Source organism: Diadema setosum, chromosome 4 (genome assembly GCF_964275005.1).
Source record: "Diadema setosum chromosome 4, eeDiaSeto1, whole genome shotgun sequence".
Taxonomy (NCBI): Eukaryota; Metazoa; Echinodermata; class Echinoidea; order Diadematoida; family Diadematidae; genus Diadema; species Diadema setosum.
This window is the reverse complement of record NC_092688.1, coordinates 26278597-26300412: the sequence shown is the minus strand read 5'-3', so window position 1 is coordinate 26300412 and position 21816 is coordinate 26278597. Positions and strand designations below refer to the sequence as shown.

The 21816-nt window shown below is 37.9% G+C and overlaps 1 protein-coding gene across 1 annotated transcript; it reads right to left on the bottom strand.

The window, feature by feature from the left end:
- Nucleotides 1–7300: 7300 nt before the first annotated feature.
- Nucleotides 7301–20764, bottom strand: LOC140227977 (replication factor C subunit 2-like). Its single transcript, XM_072308360.1, has 8 exons — nucleotides 20440–20764; nucleotides 18763–18874; nucleotides 16592–16698; nucleotides 15009–15110; nucleotides 13755–14013; nucleotides 12419–12484; nucleotides 10858–11052; nucleotides 7301–10120 (listed from the first exon to the last, which is right to left on the bottom strand). The coding sequence occupies exons 1-8, from the start codon at nucleotides 20550–20552 to the stop codon at nucleotides 10007–10009; spliced, it is 1068 nt and encodes a 355-aa protein (XP_072164461.1). The 5' UTR covers nucleotides 20553–20764; the 3' UTR covers nucleotides 7301–10006.
- Between the last annotated feature and the right edge of the window lie 1052 nt (nucleotides 20765–21816).

Below are 21816 nucleotides of genomic sequence, written 5' to 3'. Positions count from 1 at the left end.
AAATATGGAATTTGGTTGCTCAGATTTAGTGAATTGAGTCATAGAATTAAACCAACAAAGAGAAATAAAAGATCTTCCTTATTTTGGCAGCAGATGGTACGTGCAGGGGCCAAAGGTCTGCTACTCCAAAGACTTTGCCTTATGCTGTAAAACCAACTGTATGTGGTCTTTAATGTGGGCTGTCTCTGCTCTCTCCTTTTCTTGCAACTGGAAGTGGGCAAATAGTTTGGAAAATATTTGTGTAAGAGATTGCATTAGCTGTAGAAAAACACAGCCCTCATATTATATTTTTGTTTTTGCACAGTATAATTAGTCATCCTACAGGTGAAATCCAGTTATGTCCATAAAGTTACAGAGGAATTCTGTGTATGATGAAGGGCATAGACTTGCCTTAAAGGGATTGTACAGTTCTGGTTGAGGTGAGGATTTTTAATTTTTGCGAGGTATTCAGAAACGACCCTATGAGATATCAAAGAGCATACAATTCTAGGGGAATCAAAAGTTTATTTGATGAAAATCGGTTTGAAATGACTGAGATATTCAAAAACAGGGTGAAACAAAGAGATGGTAATAAAAGTCGTGGCCTGTCACCTTTTATTATTATATTACTTTTTTTGATATCTCAGCCATTTGAAAACCAATTTTCATCAAATAAATGTTGAATCCTTCTTAAAATTACATGCTCTTCCATATTTCAGAAGAGGTTTCTCATTATCTCACTTAGGAATGTTATAAACTTGAATCCTCCCCTCAACCAGTACTGTACAATCCCTTTAAAAACTTACAGTTTGTATTTAGGTGTAATCTCATTATTTGCCCAATTTTTCATGATATACAGTTTGTAGACCTCTGTTTTATCTCTCTGGTCTATTGGCCATCTTTCCATATTTCTTTTTGGCCATCTCTCTGATTATGCAATTGTATGTTATGTCTTTATCTGTCGCACAATACATAGAATAAAGTAGATATTTGGGTTGTTCTTTGACTTGGGGTAAGATTAGAGTTCACTGTGGGTTTAGGTCAAAATAATGACCTATTTTTTTACAAGGTAACAGAATGACATTCCTCTAAGAGTAAATCATCAAGATTATAGAAGGTTGTGAGTTGATAGAGCAGGACAGTTTTGATTTGCTTTTTATTATATGGAAAGATAATAAGTATCCTCACAACTTTGTGTTTGTTTATTATGGAGAAGTTTATTTGAAATATTACAAATAAGTATTAAATGCCAAATGTGCACCATTTTCATCATCAAATGAAATTCCTGAAATATGTGGTAGTACACCATCAGAAAGGTCATTCATAGGCATAGAAATGTAAAAAAACATAGAAATACTTTTTTTTTCTCTCTGAGTGCAAAACTTTGTGAGGCTCATTGAATTGTGAAAAATAAACTAAAACGGTTGTCTATACAAAAAAGAAGGAAAAAATTAGCGTAGACACATGCATATGCTATGGAGATTGCAAATATAGTACTACGTATTGTGGATCAGTAATGTAAAGCAAACTCTTCTTTACTGTGTATTAAAAATTAAACATAAGCCTTAAGCATTGTTTTGTACAGATTGCAATGTACTGAAGAGGAGTTAAAGGTCATCGGGTCGTCAGCATTTTTTGCAAGAAAGAGTGAAAGAGGTATTCTGTGTATATTTCTCTTTATTTCTAGATTTATATTTTAATGCTATGAATATGCCAAGGGCAGCTTTAGTTCAGTCGAATATCTCCTCTATATTGTTGTCAAGTGTGTGAATAATTATTTCATTTGAATTGAAAAACAACAACAAAATCATCAAACATTTTTTTAAAAACGTGGATATGGAATTCAAATGTTGTTAGTGTAAGGATCAGATTCAACCTTTTACCCTTCTAAGTAAGTATTGCAACCAGGGCATATTATGTGGATTTGTCGGTCAACTATATGAAGATAATTTTCACTATAAATCCATATGTTTATGTGTGTGTGTGTGTGCGTGTCTTAACACAATGTCACATTTTCAGTTGTAGTATCTGTCAAAAAAGAACCTCATTGACCAATGTGTAAACTGCGCATGGTTATTAACAGCACTCCCGAGTTTTGGCCAGTTCATGTTGATAAAGTATTTACTGGAACGTATATGCTTGTACTTCAACTGTACAATTACTTTTGAAAGTCTGGCTTTCATCGCATTTAAAAGTTACTCAAATGCTAATAATTATGGCAGTGAACAAGTGCTAGAAAGTGAGGCAGGGGGAGAAAAGTGACATGCCATTTTATAAGCCTCTAATATTTAGAGGCATTATTCGAAATACCACCTTAATACATGGTATGATGTGCAACCTTTTGCATTTATGCTACCAAAACATACTATTTGGACAATCTTATATACAGTAAAAGTGGAAATTTTCGCGGTGTTGAAATTTTCACGCATTTCGTGCAACCAGAAACTAGCGCGAAAATAAAAACACGCGAATATTTTTGCTTGCCATATGTTCCTGTGCGTGATGTGTTGATTCCGCGGAATTATAAACACGTAAAACTCTTCTGACCCGGCCTAGCGCGAAAATATCCACTTTTACAGTAGACTGTAAACTGTTTTTTTTTTTTTTTATGGGCACAAATTTTGCCAATTTCGTCACCCCCGTATTGAGAGTATCCCCATCACCAAAATGATGTGGTTGATGCAACTAGAAGTAGGACAGGTCTTGTGTGCATTAATGAGGATCATTCTCTCTCTGGATATCAAGAGTCTCACAGAATTAGTCATCTGTTGAAAGATACACAGCAAAAAAGAATGGAAAAAAATTGAGACCTCATTTACAGGGAGGAGGTGAAAGAGACATTCACTCAATGAGAATGATACAACTTTGGTACGAAAATTTTTGTATGTTAGGATTTCCCGTGTTAGGGCTATATGATTCCATATACTGGATGAGGCTGCATCGCAAAAAGTGACTGTGGTGAAATAGTGACAAACTGATTCTTTGAGGCTTCACCTGTCAGCTCAGCAGTTCACAAGCCTTAGGCCACGCAAGAGACTGCAATGTCAACATATACCTGGCACTCTACTGTCACTTTGTTACTAGGTGTCCCGTATAATTTTGTAACAGGGTTTCAGAAGGCTATTGCCCAAAGCCACTTAACCTGTTGAAAACTAGTCCCAAGTATGCTCGGGCAGGTGTCTATGGAAAATGCGTGTTGTAGCAAAATCAGTTCATCCTCAACAGAACTTAATACTTCCAACAGAGCAATGAAGACTTTCAAAGATATCTATCAGGGTTTTTGTTTTTTCCGCTCATGATATAAGCCAACAGTATTGGAAAGCAGGATTACTTGTGTATCCACTCGTAGATATAATGAAGAACATTCTGAATGGGAAGAGACAGCATTCAGCTAATCAATTCTGCTTGTCTCTCGGAGTTAATTGTATCAGATTTTGTGAATGTACTGGGTAATATCATCGCATCAAAAAAGGTATTATCTAAATTTTGAATGTCCCAAGTGTATGCACTCATTAGGGTATAGACAAGGGAAATTCCCATGTGAATGTACTGTCTGTTATCTGTAGATTTTCCAGGTACATAAATGCATAGCGCATAATGTAGTCTGCAGCTGTATGACATCTTGCATTTATCATATTTCTTTTGCTTTATATGTCATGTAGCGACAACACACTTGATTGTTGTAGACAAACAAATGGGATCCACACAGATCATTATTCAAAATCTAATTTAATGTAGGCCTGTGACAAGGGGGGGGGGGGGTAATAGTTTATAAGGCAGATGTGTGTTTTTAACAAATTAAATGGAGTAGTCAGACAAAAATGTCCTCCTGCTCTGTAGAAGCTGTATTCTCCATATGGAAATTAGTCGCCCTGACAGACCTTGACATAGTGACCTAATATATTTCTGTCAGTTGCAGTCATACAGCTGTCGGGGCCAAGTTTGGTCCAATATAAAAAATAGCCATTTCAGTAGCTTTGGATGGCTATAAAGTGATTGTTCAGTTTTGTGTCATGGGTTTGCCGACATTGTGCTTGTGCTTGTAGGAATCTTTCATATCGGCCAAAGTTCAAGGTAATGATGTAAAGGTTAAAAAAGATTGTGTGAAGAAGCAATCCTATAACAATAAAGAACATTATTTGTTGTTCATGTGTCAGCACCGTTTGAGAAATACGGTGAGACCCATTGGCTGTACCCTCAAAAACGCCAGGGAGATCTGATGTGGCCATCATAACATTGGACAGGTTCCTTCTGACATCTGCTGTGGGAAGTACTGTAAATGATATGTCATTCCTGCCGATTAAAATACTCGCAGTATGCTGAAATGGTCTCTGCTGATCTCTGCTCTGTTGATCCTTTAAAAGTGTATGGTATTCATTGTCCACCATGTTCCCCAACAGAGATAGATATTATCCAGTCTCAAATGGTTGAGTTAATGAGATCGTATAGTTTTGGTTGAGACCTAATTTCAGATTTCTTACATTTTTTTTTTTTTTTTTTTTTTTGGTGTGTGTGTGAGATGATGAGAAACCTCTTATGAAATATTAAAGAGCATGTAATTCTATGAGGAATTCAACATTTATTTGATGAAAATTGGTTTTGAAATGGCTGAGATATCCAAAAGAGTGATTCTAATAAAGTGTGGGACCCACACTTTATTACGATTGCTTTGTTTTATTTTGTTTTTGGATGTTTTAGTCATTCCAAACCCGATTTTCATCATATAAACTTTGAATTCCTCTTAAAATGGTATGCTTTGTACTATATCATAAGTGTTTTCTTGGTATCTCGCAAAAAGCTAAAAGCCCAACTCTCATCTCCACCAATACTGTACCATCCCTTTAAGTTTTGTTTCCTAGGAAAGATATGAATTCCATGTCGAGAGACACTCACACCCAGTGTTATGGAAGCAACAAATATTATTTCTTTGTCAGCACATGTATCACAAAATGTATTATACATATGAGCAAATGCGAGATGTTGTATGTCGCAAGTTGGTATTAAAGAAAGATCCTGTATTTCTATATCCTCTTGCTTTAGATATGAAAACTTTCAAAGTTCTTTAATGTGCAAAAGATTTTATATATATAAAATATCTATAAAAGAAAGTTATTCTCTATTGAATTCTCAACCTGTGTACATGTTACGTGCAAAGAAAAAAACAATGCAAAGTAAAACAAGCTGTAACCAGTTTGGAAGGTAATGCTGTACTTTCATGCTGAGTTACTATAAGTTGATCATACAGTTAAACTCGCCTAAGTCGACGTCGCATATGTCGAATAATCGCGTAAGTCGATGATTTTAAAAAGTCCCGATTTTTCCCCATTGACTTACGTGTATTAATTCACTCATAAGTCGAATTTTGTAAGTCGAATACTCGCCTAAGTCGATGAAATTCCAAGAACACTTTCACGGAAAAACCATTGAATTCACTGTGCCTAAGTCGAATAAGATTTTATCGTGTAATAAATCACTGTCATTTATTATTCATTATTTATTACTCATTATTATTTTGTTTGTCATATGAGTTTGAGGTGACAAAAAAAAAATGATCTAAAGTATCAAAATTCAAAGCGATCACACCGCATGCGATCGTTGAACTCTCATCGTGTTTGGAGGTCCGCTGGTACAGCCCTGTCAGCTGTCGCGCTACGTACGTACGTACGTACAGCGACTGGGCTGTGTATTGCTCCACTCGCAGTAAGGCGTTCGTACAGTGCGTTCATTTACATGTACAGTATAGTATGAGCCTTGCAGTGTAGCTTGGCATTTGCAGCACTGTGCAGTGGAGTGGTATGGATGAAGCTGCTGAGTTTTCAAAGCGGAAAGTAGGGGGGAAGTTACGGGCACGGGTAAATCAGAATTGCACCTCTACACTCATTTCAAGCCACGGTATGGTAAACTGGAATCAATCACTGCTCAAATGTCGTTCATATTCACTTCCCCAAGGTTTAACAAGGGTGTAAAGTAATTGGACCTGTGCCAATACTAATGCACTGTCCATACAAAGTTAGCCGGGGCCCTGCCGGGCGACCCGTGCTGTGGCACACCGCTCCAGCTCTCGGCTTCAGAGTAGACAACATACATGTACATCATACATAATGTACGTGTGGTGTAACTGTAAGTCGATTTTTTTTCGACTTACGTACAAGTCGAAAATCGCCTAAGTCGATGTGTTTTGCTCAGTCCCGAGAAGATCGACTTATGCGAGTTTAACTGTATTTGAAAACTTTTTTGTCCAATTTTTAGCCAAGGTACTCAAGTCATTAAATGCATATGAATGATTGAGATATAATTTCACAGCATTTTGAAAAAGTGAATAGCATATCCCAAGATATTGAATATGTTGATGACTCTAGTCGTAGCAAAGTTCAGTTTAGGGGATGTCAGTCTTATGTACAATTGCATCCTTTATTTCCATTGTGAATCAACACTGTGTGAGAAGACCTCAAGAGTATTTCAACTCGCATCAAATTGAAACTGATAAAATCCGTACAATTTGTCAGTGCATTAGATGCACATTTTGCTCTAAACATGTATTATTCTGTGTGTGTAATTTACGATATTACATGAAGATTAATAGTGTTCATATCGAGCTAAGTCCACTTTTGGTTTCATGAGACTGTTTTCACTTACATATATGATGAGGTACAGAATAAAAATACCAAATGTGAATTCCTATTCAAGAAATTCTGTGAATAAAACATGAAAGCAAATTGCGTAATGCCACATCCCTGCGTCTGTGGAAGTGGTTGTGTTGTGTCACTGAAAGTAAGGAATGTTTTTGTGTCAATCTCACGTTACTAGATGAGAGTTCTGAGGAATGAAATGAGTGTAGGCAATTGTAGGGTAGGTTTAACAGGTGTCTATGGCCATTCTCTAACACTCAAAGGAAACTAGTGATCAAAATATATGAATGTAGTATGTGCATCTTGCACTGAAATCTATTCAGAATCGGAGTAACAGAAAATCAACAGTATCATGAACAATAGATGCTAAGCATAACTGTTGGGGTGGGAGACACTTTAAAACTCCATATACAGTCAACCTTGCCTAAGTCAAATCGATTTGGACTGAAGAAATAGGTTCGACTTAGAGAAAACTTGACTTTATCTTGAGGGATTAAAGAGAAGAGGACTTTAGGCGATTATTTGACTTTATGTGAAGTCAAGGTAAGCAAGGTTGACTGTAGTCCTTGTAGATTTGAGATGGTTTACTAGTCACAGAAAATTGTGGGGTACAAACATCAGTATACCAATTTGACATTATGCATATGGAGATAAAAATTCATTACACACTAAATCCACATCAAACTGATAAATGCTCTTAGAATACATGGAAGAAAACAATTTAGTTTCCCTTTATTATCACATGCTCATGGCCTCATTTAAATACAAGCATCACTCATTTCATGTTTACTTGTGACATCCCTTTTCAAGGCACTGACAGTGAGATTGAACATACTTACACAAACTTCCTTGTAACAGACATTCATTTCCTAGAAAAAATAACACTTCTGATCAATCTACAAAAAGTGCTCTTCTAAGAAGTATAAACCCTATTTTTCAAGCCCCTGAAAATTGTCATTAAATTTCAATGTTTCAAGTGACATTTGGGTGTAAGAACAATATTGGTCAAATACCAACCTAAATTACATGTAGGCCTCATGCATTAATAGCCACTAGAAATGGAAGAACTTCCTTCAAAAGCTGTGAATGCTCAATGAATTTTCCTTGTCAATGTGGAAAAAGATTAAAGGGGAATTCCAGACGATTTTCATAATTTCACATCATGTAGTACATAAATCAATAGTTCTATGTATCATATTTGTGGAATTTATTGTGGTTCTTGAGCAGAGAAACAATACTTTCAAAAACCTCAAACAAATTACACTGAACAAGGATGATGACATAGGAGGTTCACATATTTCAGAAATGTAGCAGTGTAATTCCATTACAATACCACTTACTTCCGAGTTCGCCTGTGTATAATCTATGCACGCCTTCTTCTTTTGTTCTGCTTCCTTGACGCCCAACTCATGCATTCTTACAGTGACTCTGCTATGTCATCATCCTTGTTCACTGCAATTTGTTTTAAATTTCGAAAATATTATTTTATTCTTCATGCCAGTTATCATAAATTCTGAAACTCTGTCATTAGTACAACTAATTTGTAGTTGTTCAAATGTAAAAATCTGAAAATCATCCGGAGGTCTCCTTTAAATGTATTTGGCAAATTTAATGTGGACACCATGAATCCATTTTTCCCCCAATGTGTCCTTAACTGTGATTAGTAATAGTGAGCCCTTTCTATAGTACCGGTAGTTGTCATACCCCTTCTCCCTCCCAATGTTGCAAATGGGGATGACTACTTCAAGTTTATATGAATATGATTTGATTGGTGGTAATATTCATCAGCTCCAGAATTTATAGGTGTGAATCACTACATCAATGCGACATATCTCAAAAATAAAAGAACTCAAAACCTTATCCATAGCCTTCACTTAAATGGGAATGAAACCCAAATATACATGTGGATTGAGCAAATTCAGCAATATTAGTATAACACATCAACAATGTGTGAGGAACATCGGACAATCTGATGATTTTGCTTGAGGACTCAAAAAAGGTGAAACGGGTCAACCAAGTCAATTTTGAGTTTTCCATACTTTCTGAAAGAGCTTTTTTTCTTCTACATTATTCTTGAATTTGGAATCATAAAATGAATGGGAAAGTGGGTTTTCAGCAGTTTATCTACAACCCTTTTTTGGTAGAGTAGTGTGATCAGGTATATTTTAGGGGCCCCTTTTCATTTCATGAAAATCCTTTGCACACTCTTCACTTTCAACTCTAATAACTTTTGAAAGGTTAATGCTACTGCTTTGAAAGTTCACATTAATCATGGACAGAACGTGTTGATATAGCGTGCCTAATTTCAGCTTAATCTAATAATCCATTCATTGTTGTTGCTCCTGTGGTTTACATCCTGTTTTTTGTTCTATTCATCGCACAGGCAGCATGGCTTGGTAAAAGATTAGCGCTTGAATAGACCCTGTACTTCAGAGCCTCTTTTCTCAGTTCACATTTTTCCAGAGTGTGCTTTCTTTCCAATATTTAGATAGGTTAGGAGAGTCCATTTGAGTTGAGTTATACACCATTTTAAAGCTTAGAGTCTGCTCTTTCAGAATCTTCCCTTAACTACAAATCCATGTTGGTGACTTTTTGTTGGTTTTGTGGTGCAGGGTCACATATATTTGGGAATCATTCTCCCTCAAAGGGATTGTACAGTTTTGGTTGAGACCTAGTTTCAGGTTTCTAACATTTTTTGGTGAGATAATGAGAAACCTCTTTTGAAATATGAAAGAGCATTGTAATTCCATGAGGAATTCAACGTTTATTTGATGAAAATTGGTTTCGAAATGGCTGAGATATCCAAAACAGAGTGATTCTAGTAAGTGTGGAACCCACACTTTATGACGATCGCTTTGTTTTACTTTGTTTTTGGATGTTTCAGTCATTCCAAACCCGATTTTCATCAAGTAAACTTTGAATTCCTCTTAAAATAGTATGCTCCGTACTATTCATAAGTGTTTTCTTGGTATCTCGCAAAAAGTACAAAGCCCAATTCTCATCTCCACCAGTACTGTACCATCCCTGGTAAGTATGGCTGGACCTACTACTTATTGACTGCCTTTTGACTATTTGAAATATGTTGTATCGCGGAAAATATCACAGTGGTCATTCTCTACAGAGAATTGTAAATACAAATGTTTGTAGCACAGTCATTGACCAGTAATGTACACAGAGGTATTTACATGACAGTCCAGAGTCCACAGTGAGGAATGCCTGCTAGATACACTTTGTGATGATGCTAACTTTTTTTCAGGGGGAATCGAGCTGACCGCAGCCTTGGGCCACACCATTCAGTGGTCAAGAAGCCAACATTTCATGTAATGATAGCTCATGACTGCATCGGGGCACGCAACGTCCAGCACGGGGGAACAGAACTTGGCAGCCTTGGCTTATTTTCAAGCTTCCTCCGGGGGCATGGTCGACTTTTGGCACAGCCTCGCCAACAGGCCGGAGAGTTGCAGGAGCGAGTTTACTCCCTCTGCGATCCTCATGTGTGTCAGCCCTATTTCCTGTTGTGACAAATCAAAACAAACAGTAATCACACAAATGAATGCCATGCGTCACTACATCCTTATATCATTTCACACAAGTTGAAGTGATTTGGGTATCGTTTCTTTGGTTCACTGTCATTTGAACCATTTCTATCGCATCCACTCTCATACTTTGTCTCTATAAATCAAACCTCCAAACAGTCTACCTGTCCCCCTAGCTCTCGGGTTAAATTTCATGAAACTATGCTACATTAGTACCCTAGTCTGGGTCCCTTGGCTTGAACCCTTATCTTAAACTGCTATACAGACCTCGTAAGTGCTGCTTGCATTGTTAAACTAAATGGGCAAAAACGAAACGGCACTTCAACATTTTGCAAGGCACATGACCAGTTTGACTTGGCATGATTTACTAAAGGTGTCACAGGGTTAGTCATGTGAGTCAACTTTGCATTGTTAAAAAATTTACTTAATTATACACAGAATGAACACAACATCATTGGTCTAAATTACATACTTACCTTGGTTCCTCTGAAAAAAGATTTACGCACATTTGATGTTTGCACAAACTTACAAAGGAACTTATGACATGCTACTTCTATGATGATATCAAAATTATCAAAATGAATAGACCATAAATGAAAAAAAAAAAAAATGTTATCAAATTTTCTCTGCAAGAACCTCTCAAATGGTCAAAATCACATGACTGTTTTTATGGTAAGGGAAGATAAAATTACGGCTACTGCCATGATTCTGACCTTGATGAACTCCAGTTTGAGGTACTCTGCCATCTGGTGTGTCTTGCACGAGCGGAAGACATTGGTGATGATGTCATCGGCCGAGTAGCCCATGTGCCACATGTGTTGCATGACCTCATAGGCCTGGTCTATGTCACCCTGGATACAGTGATCCAGCATGGCTTTGATCAGCTGGGGGTGGGGCTCATCACACACCTTGGCATAGAAGAAAAGTAAAGGGGAATGAGAGGTGTTATTGGAAGATAGCAATGGATATCTTTTTAATTTTATGTCTATCATACGAAATGACACATTTTAGGTAGATTTCATGTTTTGGGTGACTGACATGAATCCTAATATCTTGAGAACACACCACCAAGTGTGACTTATGACTCAAATGCAACTATTTCTGCAGGCTTAAAAAGACAAAAAATGTTACAGCTAAAACAAACTATGGCACTGTGCACTTTTCATAATTGGTCTCTACAAAACTACGACTACTACTATAATGAAGTTCTTGGGACCGGCAGTTTTCTTTCATTATATCAAAATTTCGTTACAACTGAACAAATAAACAATACAGAACATAGAGCTGATAATGTTGGAGCCTAAATTTTTACTTTGTTGTAACCGGGATTTCATTATAACCATGTTCGTTATATAACGGGAGTGCACTGTAGTCCTGAATTTCATTGCATGATGATTAGTGGGCCAACAAAACAAAAACCCTATGAGAATGAAAGACATAATAGAACAGCTATGCAAATGGTAGGGTTACCATAAAAATTCTACAAAATGAAAGAGTTACTCAAAAGTTTTAAGAGACTAAATGTATCAAAGATAAAGGCTAAAGAAATTGAAGAGTTAACACAGGCAAAAGGCAGTAATGTGAAAGGCTCATTGAAAAGTCTCTGCAAAATACAGGTAGAACTGTTAAACAAAAAGGCTCTGAGGATTGAAATGTCAATATGGCTCTGATCTTGTGATGGGAAAACAGTGCAGCAATGACTTAAAGGTGCTTAGTCCTGGTGGGTATGAGGGCGCTGCTGAATGATACTGCCGATCACCATTAGCATTGATATGAAAATTGCCGGAGTTAAGCTGTCATCCTGAGTAAAGCGTGTAGGCGTTGCTAGGTAAAGTTACCTTCGTTGTCTTCTCTGCACATCACGCAGTCTGTAGTAATGCCAGGGTGCGTGCATATGTGCTTCTTAGTATGACATCACAAAAGAAGTTTGCTAAAGCTGTCATCCCCCTCAGCCCAATCATGAGCTGAAATGCAATTGGACCACTGACTACAGTGGATCGGACTTCTTCTGACTCGCGGAAATGGGTCAAAGCAGAAGCGCTAAAGAGGAGTCGATAGTGTAGGTCTCTATAGGAAACTTGCACTGTGCTCCCGCATACGCATTCAAATAAACCACCGGGACCATGTGCCTTTAATCCAGTCTTCTGCATGAGCAATCGCTAATGGCCGCCATCTTTTCCTTTGGCAATAAACTGAAAAGGTCATGTCAAAACATCATAAACCACATTCTGAACAAGCTGCCTTTGAGCTGCAATCGCTAGCTCCGCAACTCACCTTGAACACGTTCTCGCTCGTTATGGAACCAAACCCAGCGTGTGTGGACTGCAGGTTGTTGATGGCCTGTCCAGATACAGGAAGCAATCAAAGTGGTGATTCTAATCAATTATGGGGTGGGGAATGTGTGTATCCTTCCGGTTAAGGAATGCTTCTGTGTTCTGTTTACATGCAGAAAATATAATACAGGGGCTTCCTAACACAGGAATCGAAACTGCTCAATCACAAGTTGCTGCTGGTGTATAAAAGATGGAGCTGCCCCCTACCCCCTCCCTTCCTATAACAAAGTGTCCCATTAACCCTGAGGATAGCTGATTTGGCTATAACACAAGTTCCCATAGACACCTGCCCAAGTGTTCTTGGGACTAGTCTTCAACGACTTAATGCAATATCTAGGTCTATGCCCAAAACCTCCCAACCGTTCTGACTGAAAAAAAAAATAGGTATAAATTGACTCAAATTTAGGAAAGATTGTACAATGGGGCCAGATTTTTTTTTCTCCCATCCAAACATGGTATTACGGAAGTCAAGAATTTTGGAATTTGTGGATAGCACACAGTGGAAGTGTGGTCCAAATAAATCACAAGTCAAAGGTGTGGATGTCTCTGTCACAAGTGCACAGTTTGTGTGAAAGGTATTCCAGTAAAACAACAACAACAAACAAACCAAACAGTTTATCTAATCATGGTCTATTAGTCTCAAATTGATGCAATAAGTCTGTAGGCAGCTAGCACGATCAAAATTATCATGCTATGTAATGTGCAATGCAGCACTGCCTATCTTAGATGTTGCACGATCCACTATGCCTATTACCTGTATACACGTATCAACAATTTGTGGGGTCAGTGAAGGTTATACATAGCTTGACATGCAGTGGTGGTGATGGGCAGAGAGAGAGAGAGAAAGAGAGAGGGAAAAAAAGTGCTTTTTGTGTAAATGCCAAGAACACAATTGTGTTTTTCTGCTGGAAAATGAAGCCTTTATTTTTTCCTCCCTCTCATTGAAGATCAAAGTTTGGGAATATGCAAAATACACAAGCACTCCACATACAAAAGGTTTTACACCAATTATGTAGCTCATGTGAGCAGTGACAGGGGTATGAGAATACTTGCAGAAAAAAAAAATCTTTAAAAATCTGAAACTTATGACAAAAACAAGTCTGAAGTGCTTTAAACTGTGAGCATTTCAATGTATTTCAATTGCCAAAAGTCTGAAAAGTAGGTTTTGGGCAGAACAGAAAAAAATTGAAATCAGATAAAACTGAACTCTCACATCCCTGGCAGTGAGATCCCTGGCAGTGAGAACTCATCCGTTACCATGGCAATAATATTCCCACCTGTCTCATATCCCCCTGGGCCGTGTAGATGATCGCCTCCAGCCCCTCCTCTGTCTTATCCACGCCCTCCGCCTCGCAGATCTCGAGGAGCCGCTTCAGGATCTGGGCGTCGGTGAGCCGCGAGTACCGCAGCACGGCGCAGCGCGACTGGATGGGCTCGATGATCTTGTCCGAGGCGTTGCAGGCGAGGGCAAAGCGAGTCGTCTTCGAGTAGATCTCCATCGTCCGACGCATCGCCTGCTGGGCTGCACCTGTCATGCTGGGAAATGAACATGTAAAATGCTAACTCTAAAATTGTAATTTCAATATTCCATGGGCACATGTCCTTTCTATGTACACTCTAACGACAAAACTACCACACAGTCAAAAATTCTTAAAAACTGTCAAAACTGCTATAGCTTTCTATGGTGACATCCTAGATTTTATCATGACTATCACTCTACATGTAGTTAATAAAGAATAAAAGAGATGACTGCAAACATTAACCATGATTTGCATAATTTCATTCAAATTGCACGGAGATACAAACATTCGTATTTGCTATAAACAAAGCTCAACAAACAGAAAAATATAGGAACAAAATTTGAAAATTAGTAATTTCAATTGATCTTCCATACTTCACTTTGTTTGAACAGATGTTCTCCAAAAAAGAGGAAAATTCAGTACATTGCACTTCTTCATTGACTGGATAAAAGTGTAATGATAAGATTGAAATAAAATTAAAAGAAAAAGAATACATGGATATGGTCAGAAGGTACATGCAATACCTTGCTAGTGTGTAAACTCAATAACTAAATGTTACTTTAAAGTATGCAAAACAAGACCTCTTCCTCAAATAGTATTGGTTTTGTGTCGGAAAGGAAACAGTAAATAAGTACCTTACAATGTATTCAATTCATATAATACATCTTCCTATTTCTTGTTTATGCATATTTCAGGAGAGGTGGATGTGTATGCATTCTACAGCTGGAGTGAATGTTTAACCAAAGCAATGCACTACCACTGGTGACACAACATTTGCTCCTGCAACAATTGCTCTGGTCTTATTCTCTCCAAGCACTTAAGGTTAGGGTTGTGAAAGGGTTTTAAGTCCAGTTTGATGTGAGGAACAGGATTAGGATTATGTCTGTGGGTAGAATTTATATTTGGCTTCGCGTGCAGATATTTCATGGAGCAATTGTCCCAGGAGCAAATGTCATGGAACCACCACCACCATGCAGCCAGTGTAAACATGGACAAGGAAGAAACGCCCACCTGTCAGCTTCATCCAGAATGATGATCTTGTGTCTCCCTTTGGGCAGCGTCACTTTCTTCTGGGCAAACATCTTGATCTTGTTCCGCACGACGTCGATGCCCCTGTATGTGCACAGAGATTAAATGCATGCAACATTCAATAACAGTACACATTGTTTGCAGTTTCTTCATGTACAACACAGAATACATGAAACAGCAATCAGAAAAGATGCCAAGAAGTTGAAAAAAGAATAAGAAAAAGAGGGAGACAGGCATCATAAATATTCAAATATATTCAAATCTGTTGCACCTTTTTATGGATTACACATTCAACTCAATCATGTCATATAATCAGTGTAACAGTGAATCTACGAGAAAGTCACACCTAGACAATTGAATAAGTCCTATATTTAGCAAATGTTTGGAACCCATGCTCTGCATTACACTATTAGTAACATGCAGGGATGTCGTTAACAGCCAGTAACCGGTAAAATTTACCGCCTGTTCACTTGCTTCTCACCGGCTGTAATTCCTATAGTTCCTAGCTTAGATTGTTAGCAATAAACATGAACAGTATGTGTGTTGATTACACAATATGCATAATACAAGGTAAGAACAAAGTTCTTCAAATTTTCTTCTTAGGTATGCACTAGATTGCACAATTTCAAGTGAAAAATCCCAAAAGCTCCCTACCGACCAGGGGGGAAACCCCCCTCCCACACCCTCCCCCCCCCCCCACCTCGGTTGCTTCGCTCCCTCGCAATGGTCTTACCTCCTATCATATTAAAATTACCTTCTTTATATCTTATAACAAATTAACAACACCCCTGAACATGCAAATGCAGATTAAAACAATGAAAATCAAATAAGAAACTGTCAGAGGGGGAAGACGATGATAAAAGTTAGGAGAGATAGGAAATGGAGGAAAATAAAGATGTGGAGACAAAAACAAAAATGTTGAGCGTATTATGTATTAACCATCATTTTCTCGTCCTCTCTCCCAGTGAAATAGCTTGTGAATATAATCATCACTGCTGAGCTACAATAAGTAGCAGAGTTGAGTTTTTCAAATTCATGAAATTCTTTCGTCGAGGTGTTTTCATCGTGGCTACTACTAAAACACTGATCAATTCAGTGCTTATTTATGTCGATGTAGGGCAATTTGTCAATCAGTTGCAAAGAGTTGAGTCTTCTCAACACTAGTGAATCCCTTAAATCTGTTCCCCCTCCCCAATATCTGAGCCTCTGAAATAACAGTTAAAAAAAATAATAATTGTTGCCATCTACTTGCAGTCCATATGAGAAAGTGACATTTTTCCCATGACTTACTGTAAAACATGATATATTCGTAGCATGAAATTTTCGCGAATTGCCACTGGCGTTCAATGCATATAGTGTAGACAAGAACTTTTGCATGCATTTTAATTTCGCGAATCTTGGCGCTCAAGAAATTCGCGAAATCAAAATGCTCACGCACATTCCTCGTTTTACAGTAACCATCAATATGAAAACTCTCAACCTCTCTCACTGTTGGATGTCATGCAATGTGATAATTAATTTGGGTGATTTGTGAGATACGAGTGATTCAAGATGATGACACAAACCTTTCATTGGAGGCATTCATCTCCAGCACAGCTTCCTTGAACGCTGGTCCCAACATTGTTCTTGCCAGGCACAGGATGCTGGTCGTCTTTCCTGTCCCCGGGGGACCCTAGAAAAACATCATGAAAACTACAAATAATATCTTAACAATGTCTATAAATGTTCATACTTCCTTGGTAGAAAAAAAACAAAAAACAAAACAAAACAAGCATATTAATGGACAAAAAATTCATAATTGCTGTATGGTTATGCAGCAATTTCTAAAAATGATATCATTTATTGTTGTTTTTCTCTATTCTATCAATGCTTTCTTTCCATCGGCAGGGTTCCATACCCATGAAATTTATATCAAGGGACTTACCACAAATTTTGTACACACTTGCGTTTCCCCACAAAAGCATGTCATCAATATAAGACAAGTAAGCTTAACAGAGAGGATGCGAGGTTAATTCTCACGTTTCAGATTCCATAAACATGGAGGCACAGATGGAAAATGCTCATTCTTTAATCCTACATGTTTACTATTGCATTTGGTTTTGACAATGTTATCAACTTCCCCACTCTAAAATAAAAAAAAATATATCTCTCCAGTCACAACTGTCAATCAAGCTACAAACCTTTACTCTACTTTTTATTTGGCTGAAATATTGATTTGTGATAAAAACAAATAAACAGACTGTTCTGCAAAAAGGTAATCACATCTTAGAAAAGGGCATTGTTCATTCATCAGCTTGCCACATGGGATTATTTAATTTCTTATTGCTGAATTTGATTTTGATTTCTTTTAACAGTACCAATAAAATACTTCTAGATGCAAACGGTCATTGGATCACTGGCTTTAAAAGTCCTCTTCAAAGATAAAGCTATGAAAATAAAGTGCCTTGGCATGACTTGCTACTGCCAGGGAACTCCAAAGAAAGGATCTCACATCTGTGTTCTTATCAAAGTCAGGACAGCTCCTATTCCTCAAAGACTAGGTCCCAACAAAATTTCAAAATGTTATGGCACCTTTGTGTGTGTGTGTGTGTGTTCATTTCTCCTTTTACTTGAGATCTAGTTCCGACATATTGGGTGATTTCAAGTTCGGTGCTAGTACTAGTGCTATCTATCTCAGCACTAGCACCGGCGATAAAACCGAACTTGAAATCACGTCGGTGTTGGGAGTTGACCTCAAAATTATGACGTATTTCCGGTTGCTGGTGCTGGGCTCGGTGTTGAATGTCGTCTGCTGAACCGAGCTCCGCCTTTCGTGTTAGCGATTTACGTGCTTTTTCGTCACTGACTAACACTAGCCCCTAGGGATTATCATTTCCATCATTTCAAGTTTGGTGCTGGTGTTAGCGTTGCTGTGCGAAACCCACATTAACGTCCATAAGTAGGTATTCGTTTTACGTGCAAAGTCTATGTTAATGCAGTGCTCACCCACGTAAACGTAAACCAACACTCTAGACATGGTTACATAAATCTGAGCCTGGGAGCAAAATAAAGATAGTTGTATTTTGGGGAATGGATGAAATTTGTGGCATTTTAATCCGTTTTCCTCACTATGGCCCAAATTCACGAAGGTGGTACAAATGAAACCATGGTTTAAACCATGGACAAAAACCATGGAGCGCCAAGTGTCCCATGGAATATTTCGTTACGAAATCAGTCATTTCGTTGATGAAATGTTTACTTTGTAACGAAATGACAACATTTTGTAACTAAATGAACATTTCATCCACGAAATGATAATTTCGTTAACAAAACGGTCAATTTGTCGACGAAATGACCAATTTCGTATCGAAATATTCCGTGCGACACTTGGCGCTCCATGGTCTTTGTCCATGGTTTAACCCATGGTTTCATTTGTACCACCTTCGTGAATTTGGGCCTATGTGTCTAAAACTAAGCAGTTTTGACTACATCTTTTAATATTTGACAGAATTCACGCGGCATCACTTTTTTCGTCGCGCAATTCCCGCGGAGCTCGCGGTACTGTGATTCCAACACCAAGTGCTGGTGATCGATAATTTTGATCGGTATCACCTCGTTAATCTGACCGTCGGTGTTGGAGCTCGATTTAACGCTGTTATTTGGGAGCTAGCACTAGCACTCGCACTAGCACCGAACTTGAAATCACCCATTGGGTAGATATACTTGTACGGATGCCTGACTGTAATGCACTACTCACCGCAATGATCACATTGGGAACATTTCCTTCTCTCGCAAAGATGTCCAGTCTTGAAACCGTTTCCTCATTGCCCACAACGTCAGTGAGGACTGTGGGACGATATTTCTCAACCCTGTGGATAGCAGTGACCAGACGGCAAATCAGTGGTGGGAATTAGCTATTCACATGTGAGCTACTGTGAACATATAATTGTACATCCGATACATCCTATAACTACTAACCTAGCACCATGACTAGCACAGCACCAGCACAATAACAACATAGCAAACAAATGCATCCACAACAAAATTCCATTATGTACTAATGAGAAAAAAAATCGGCACATACACTGTAGCTTTTCATAAATTGCAACTAGTGAGTTTCCCACCCCAACCACCCCCCCCCCCAAAAAAAAGAATTATGAGCTGCCATAGCCTGAGCAGCAACTACTGAACAGCTCAAAAGCAAACATTCTGTGACATGGACAAGTTCAGCAGTGTGTTTCACATGTATTTCAGATTTTTTAAAAAAATGTACAGGGTCTTTAATTGTCTTTATAATGTAAAGTCTACAGGCTCATATGTGTACCAAAAGGTTTTACAAGATAAAAGAACACAGCTGTCAGCTTGTTTTGAGTAATTCTCCACATAATTCACCATGATTTTCCCCCAGAATAGCAGGAAGCAACAGTCCCTGAAAATATGTCTGGATGGTTTTAGAATCTAAATGTATAGATCAAGAATGGAGAATACATGAAGAAAAGACAATTTCTCAATAAAAATTCATTTAAGACGAGAGAACATGAACATGTTTTTGGATTTTTGTGCAGTTCTTCTTTCCCTTTGATACAATGACATTAAAGTGATGGTATAGTCCTGGTCAAGGTGAGGATTCAACTTTTAACCTTTTGCAAGATAGGCTCACATAGAAACCACCTATGAAATCTTAAAGGGCATACAATTTTAAGAGGAATTCAATCTTTATTTTATGAAAATTAGTTTTGAAATGGCCGAGATATCCAAAAAACAAAGCATTTCTAATAAAAGGTGGGTCCCTCCTCTTAATAGGATTACTTTATTTGGGATATTTCAGCCAATTCAAAACAAATTCTATCAAATAAACTTTGAATTACTCTTGGAATTATATGCTATTTCATATTTCATAACAGGTTTCTTATTACATGTATCTCAAAACTCTTCATAAAACACATTGGATACCTGAAGCCCCATCTCAACCAAAACTGTACTATCCATTTAACAGGACTTTCTTATTGACAGAAAAATATATTAATAATCTACATTCAGAGTAGGCTCTTAAATTCCTAGGAAAGAGGCTATCTTACAAAAGTGATTTTGATGCAAATTTTGATGCACATTTCCAATGATTCCATGATGGTTATGGGCTAACATATTTTAAATACTGCAATTTCACTGAAACATGAAACATGGTGAAACATACAGTACATCAAAGGACAATTTCTTTCACAATTTACAAATCCATTTTTACTTCTCGACATGTTTGTAAAGACTTGTAAGGTAAGTGCAATATGCATTTAGCCACAAACCATCTATAGAATGGGTTTTAGGAGCCCAGGACTACTGAGTTCATAGTGGTCATGACATATTCGTATGTTATTACCATAATACTAAAGTGGGAGATATATCAAGTTCTGATCAGAGATGTTTTTGCTAGATTTACCATGGCATTTCATATGTTGACGATGTCCCTGGCTTGTTGCTGCGGTCTTCTTTTTTGGTTGTATCACCTGAACCATCACCCACTGCTGATGATGTTGATTCCATCACCTCCATATTTATTTTATTCTTTTTTAAATTACCGAGACTGCTACAAGTTTCTAGCTTTGGATAGACCAAAAAGTTTGCTCTGGCAAAATACAAGATCCGCTAGGCAGCAATAGTGCATACAGGTTGCAGTTCCACTTCTGACTTTCAATAGAACCTGCTGGAAGAAGATCTCTGGAGCAATTTCTTCATTCCACGTCTGGCACAAGCACAACTGGTGTGTGATAGAGTCTACTGTATACCAGTAGTCAGTACTGCATCAATTGCCGAAGGTTAAGCTGAAACTATTGATATATCCACCTTGGGACCTGACAGGATCAAACACAAAGACATATCTATTTATTATTAACAACATGAAGAAACCTATTGCCTGAATCTAACAGAAGTATTAAAAAAAAACGAAAAAAAAAAAAAACAGCACCAAGGTTCGACCTCTCATGCCAAAATTCGACTGCATGCAAGGGCATAGTTTACATAAGTAGCCGGAGGTCAAATTTTGGATGGCATTACGGTCAAATTATGGGCAACTTGTTTTAGCTATCTGATGATGTGACAGACTACAATAATCCAAGGCCAGGACAGGAGGGAAAGCTGAACATCAATGGAATGCTGACGAAATAGTAATTTAGAACCCCATCAATATACCTAACGACACGTGTTACACTGTCACTGTACCACACTACACTACCACTCCCAAGAGTTGTGATTGAATTTATTCTATACTAAATACTTTTAGTAAAATTTATCCCAGTGCAGTAAATATAAATTAACTGGTGTTAATGTTAATGTTCATTGTTAATGTTCATGTTTGCTGTTGGGCACCGTCTTGAGTTAGTTTAAAGACGCCCACAAAACCATCGCGTGGCCATGGGCCTATGGCCATGTTTTGAATTTACACATCATTTTTTCTTTTATGAAAAAAAAACCAAAACAAACTGACCCAACTAGAGAATACAGTACGGTCAGTAGGGCCTATGTTTAATAAACATGTCAATATTCAAAGCATAGTGACGTGATGTACCCGGTACATGCAACCATGAATACCACGTACTGTACTGCAAATGTAAATAGAATACGCACAATTGACGACACATACCGGTTATATACGTTAACATCGGACCTGGGGTACCTGGGAGGCACGACGACCACGGTTACTAGTTGTACGTTAACCAACCAACCCGGCCCGCGATGCACGAGTGGTGAGTAGCAGAAGTCTCCAGTGAGCTGAGAGTGAGTGCTAGGGCCAGGCCTATAGGTTAATTTCTACCTCTGC